The sequence below is a fragment of the Cebus imitator genome, unplaced genomic scaffold, assembly GCF_001604975.1.
Source record: "Cebus imitator isolate Cc_AM_T3 unplaced genomic scaffold, Cebus_imitator-1.0 Scaffold85, whole genome shotgun sequence".
Classification (NCBI taxonomy): domain Eukaryota; kingdom Metazoa; phylum Chordata; class Mammalia; order Primates; family Cebidae; genus Cebus; species Cebus imitator.
In genome coordinates, this window is record NW_016107400.1 from 148,742 (window position 1) to 153,196 (window position 4,455).

At 33.9% G+C, this 4,455-nt stretch overlaps 1 protein-coding gene across 1 annotated transcript in view; it reads right to left on the reverse strand.

Annotated features, from left to right (window-relative positions):
• Positions 1–4,455, reverse strand: part of TAF15 (TATA-box binding protein associated factor 15) — a 34,245-nt gene that overhangs the window by 18,032 nt on the left and 11,758 nt on the right. The window contains exons 6-7 of the mRNA XM_037740610.1: positions 2,868–3,061; positions 2,027–2,147 (exon numbers count right to left, since the gene is read on the reverse strand). Coding sequence (XP_037596538.1) covers positions 2,027–2,147; positions 2,868–3,061 — 315 coding nt within the window. The remainder of the gene's footprint in view (positions 1–2,026; positions 2,148–2,867; positions 3,062–4,455) is intronic.

Here is a 4,455-nt window from a genome sequence, read left to right on the forward strand (position 1 = left end):
AAAAAAAAAAAAAAAAAAATTATATCAACTTCAAATTTCAGTATCCATAAATGAAGCTTTACCGGAACACAACCCTGTTTATTCATTTACATATTATTTATGGCTGCTCTGGTGCTCCATGGGCAGAGATGAATAGTTACAAGAGAAACCATATGGTCTAACAAAAACCAGAACATTTACTATCTGGCCTTTCACATAGTTTGCCAACTCAATGTAGAGTAATTGGCATCCATACGGATTTCTAAAAAAAGGCCTTTCATGAACATCTCAATAAATGATAGAGTCTAAGGCAAGACTGCAGATCCCTTCCTCACTCAATCTTTCGCCCACTGAAATCAAATCAGTATCATTTTAACCAACTACATATTGGATTTCTGCATATGATTTTGTATGAAGGGGTATTAAAGGAAAATAATAAACTTAGTTTATAAATTCTAACTGGGGTACAAATTGCACAAAATAAGTAGCCAAGAGTTTATAAAAGTACTTAATTGGACCTCAGGGTTGGTTAAGGTACTCCTTCCCTCCTTTGTCAGGAGGATCATTCGAAGTCCTTTCAACCCTCTAGTTACAAGATGAGCCACAGATGAAAATATATTTATAATGACTTCCCTACCCATTCTCTATCTTCCTCCATTCTTAGATACAGTGATAGTTTAATAGATAATCAATTAGGATGTAACTTCCTTATGAAGAAAACTAAAGCTATGATGCACTATAAAACATATAGCATTTTAGGGCAGCCAATTATCCAAAATATTATTAACTGGAAAATTAAAAATACCTGTTGGTTATCTTGTTTGGGATAGGAAGGAGGCTATTATTAGCTATAGTAAGCACCATGTCACTTTACATTGTCCATTTATGTTCACATGATGGCAGACTGCTCTCTTTGACAATGAAGAGGCATAGAATCTATCTGTTTTACTTTGGTAAACTGACTTTGGCTATCAATCAACATACTTAATGTCCAAGTCTTATAAAAATTTTCAAACATGTCTAGAATTTAGTTTTTCCATAAAATCAAAGCACTGTACACTAAAAATAGAGAAATACAAGTCAGTGAAATCAAATCTTGGCTCACTTGAAGAAATAAGAGTCTGTGGGCAACTGGTTGTTTCTTAGGTCACTTGAGGGGACACATAGTCCCTAAGGAGCAAAAGAATGAACTGGTGCTGATATATAACTGATAAGTATCGGTAACAGGCCACTGGCCATTTCAATTCCCAAGGAATGTAAATTACCTTTTGGCCTATATATGTACATACAAATATGCAACCTGCAAACTTCTGAGGACAGATATCAACTATTATTTTCTCATTTTTGTTTTTAGAGTCAAAGTAGTAAACTTACAGATACATCTAAAAGCAATTTAAAACTAGCTTCATAACATATGCTATAAGTAAATAAATACCAAAACCTGGTAACACCAGCATGGTGAAAAGAAAAGCTAAATTAAAAAGGCATTCCTTTACACAACTTAGTCTAGACAAAATACACATTGCTATATGATGTTACACTAATTATTCCAATAATTATTTACTTACGAAGAGAGACACAATGGTTTCATTACATTAAATCTTTCTCTTATTTGCCATCCCCACCTTTCTATTCCATTATTGCCCCCTAATTCTTTCCCTTCCCAAGGAGATTTGAAATTAAGAAATAGCCTCTCTACCCTTCAATCTAGAATTAGCTTACCTTTTATTTGAACATACAAAGATTGGATTTCCCAGAGTTGTCTAGATTCCAGCTCTGGCAGGAAAGTCAAGTGGTTTAACCACAACCAGTTGCTTTTCTACTGGTGTTTAACTTGCCCCACATAAACTGATAACATAGCCTATTCTAAGGTCATTTATGTGAGATCTTAAGACTGAAAATACATTTTTAATTGCTAACCTTTTCTCCAACACATAATCCCTTTTTTAAGTCTCTTAACTAAATTAGATGCTGGAATTGATCCAGCCAAGTAACATCGAAAGAAAAAAAAAAAAACAAATGTAGGCATCTTTATCTACATACTTACCTTGATCCTGTCATAGGACCTCTTCCATCCTTGTCATATCCCCCACGCCCTCTACCTCCTCCCTGTGACCCGCCATATCCTCTATTATCTTCTCCATACCTACTCACATCACGACGGTCATCTACAAAAAAGAAAATATTACACACAAATAACAACTGTCATTTATAAGGCTTCAAATAACAATCTTAAGTGGCTCTTTAGGCCACACATATCCTTATAAAAAATGGCACATGCATACACAACTCAAATGAAAGTCATAGTAAAATCATTTGGAATTAAATGTTTTTGAGAATTGTATCCGTGTCAAATTCCATTCTGCTGAAGTGACACAGCAAAATCGTAATGTGGAACAGTATGAATTAAAATATAACCTTAGCTAAAAAACCTTAATAACTTAGATGAAAAGCACAACCCCAATGTTAGAAGTTAACTCTTTCTTCATTTCAGAAACACTTAAATGCAACTCAAGCATGGACGAGGAATAACTGAATCTTCAAACTGAGAGAAGATATTTAGTGAATCTGCTTCCACTTTTACTCATTGACTTACTCATTCAACTGCTGGTACCAGCAGTATTGTCAAATGATCAGAGTTCACTGAGACAACAAAGGAAATTCATATAATCAGCCATCAAAAACTCATGACCATTTGGGGGTCTCCAAGTTCAGAAGCAGAAATCTGATAAACTAGTTCTGATCACCATGAGAGGGAACCTATGTTCAAGGTCATCCTAAATTTTTACCACCAGTTGAAATCCTATGTGGTTCTTTTAATCAGAAATTCATACAAATAATTCTCTGAGGGGGAAAAAAAAATAATAATAGAGGTAAGTAAATCTTACCTTGTGTGTGGTGGCTGTAATTTTCCCTTTGTGAATGATAGGACTGCTGGTTTTGATTATAGGAATCATGCTGCTGATCGTAATTTGACTGCTCATCATATGAGCCTTGATGTTGATCAAAGCCTGACTGCTGGTCATATGAATCTTGTTGACCATAGTCTGACTGGTCATAGGAAGGTGCTCTTCCACCTTGGCTAAATAGAAATGGAGAACTTGAGAGGCTTCATAGGAAGATTACATTTGCTGTAGCAAGTTGACTGAAACTGATCTAAGAGTCCTGCCAGTTAGACATTAACCATATTTATGACTACCTTCTCATGGTAATTAGTTATCTACAATCGCCTGAAATCCCCTTCAAAAGACAATCCTGCCAACATTAAAGAGGTGCCACATTATGAAAAGAAAATATGTATCTTTGAAAACTGTAGGAAAGGGAAAAATTACTATGGTTTTTCACTATCTCCTTGAATTAAAAAAAAAAAAAGTAAAAGATGTTACGAAGTACAGTAATATGCCTGACTCTTTAATAAACATGTCACAAGAGCTGAGTCCTTTTAATAGTTACGTTGAAAGGCTCTATATTACTTAATTTTAACAAGTGTCATCTCTTAAAATATTTTTAGATATCTTGTCTTACAATTATCTTTAGAGCCTATAGTACAGTCTTCTAAACATCTTCAGTAATAGTAAATTTTAGAAAACATTAAAGGAACTTGCTTTTGTAATGCCATTTTTTTAAAATCTGAAAAGTCTATTAGGTAATGAGACTGCTTATTCTAGCAATTCGAAAGAAAAATTCGGAGCAATATGACTGTATTAATTAGACGTTCTCAGTGTGGGAATGTTAAAAGAGAACACTTAAATGGATTTGAGTTCCAATAGGTTTACTTATATGGGCTGGGTGGCGGGGACGGGGGGGACAAAAAAGATCTCATAACTTAATAGTTACATCTTATTCTTCACTAGAGGATCAGAACAATCTAATAAAAGGTTAGTATGTTCCCTAACTCCCTATTGAAAGCACAACATAACCACAGTCCAAACCCCAGTACTTTAAAACGACTGTCAAATCAAACCTAACATTTCTTTTCAGACTACATTTATAGGTCATGCTCCCAAAAATACGTAATTTATAAAAGGATTCTCCTTAAATTTAAAACCAACAAGGCTTGAAGAGTTATTTCTCTTAATGTAGTATGCCTTCTAAACATTATTCCCTTCATTTGTACTCTACTTACTACTTTTCAGAACACTCATATCTGTAAACCTGGTAATTTGACCTCATAAATCTTTCCTCAATGTTTTACTTAGAATAAATGTCTTCACTGTAGATAGAAAACACTAGAGACCTCAGCTTTTAGCCATGTCACTTGACAATAATTTCTTTACCTCTGTAAAATGGGAATAATTACTGACACTGTTTCATAGTAGTATCTGAAGATCAATTACATTAGAGAATGCAAAAGCATTTCAGAAAATGTAAAGCACAATTTTTAAAAAGTAACTTGCTTTTGTTAAGTAAAGAGCATAAAATTAAGTACAGGCTCTTCAAATCTGAAAGGTAAAAAAACTTTTTTTTTTTTTTTTT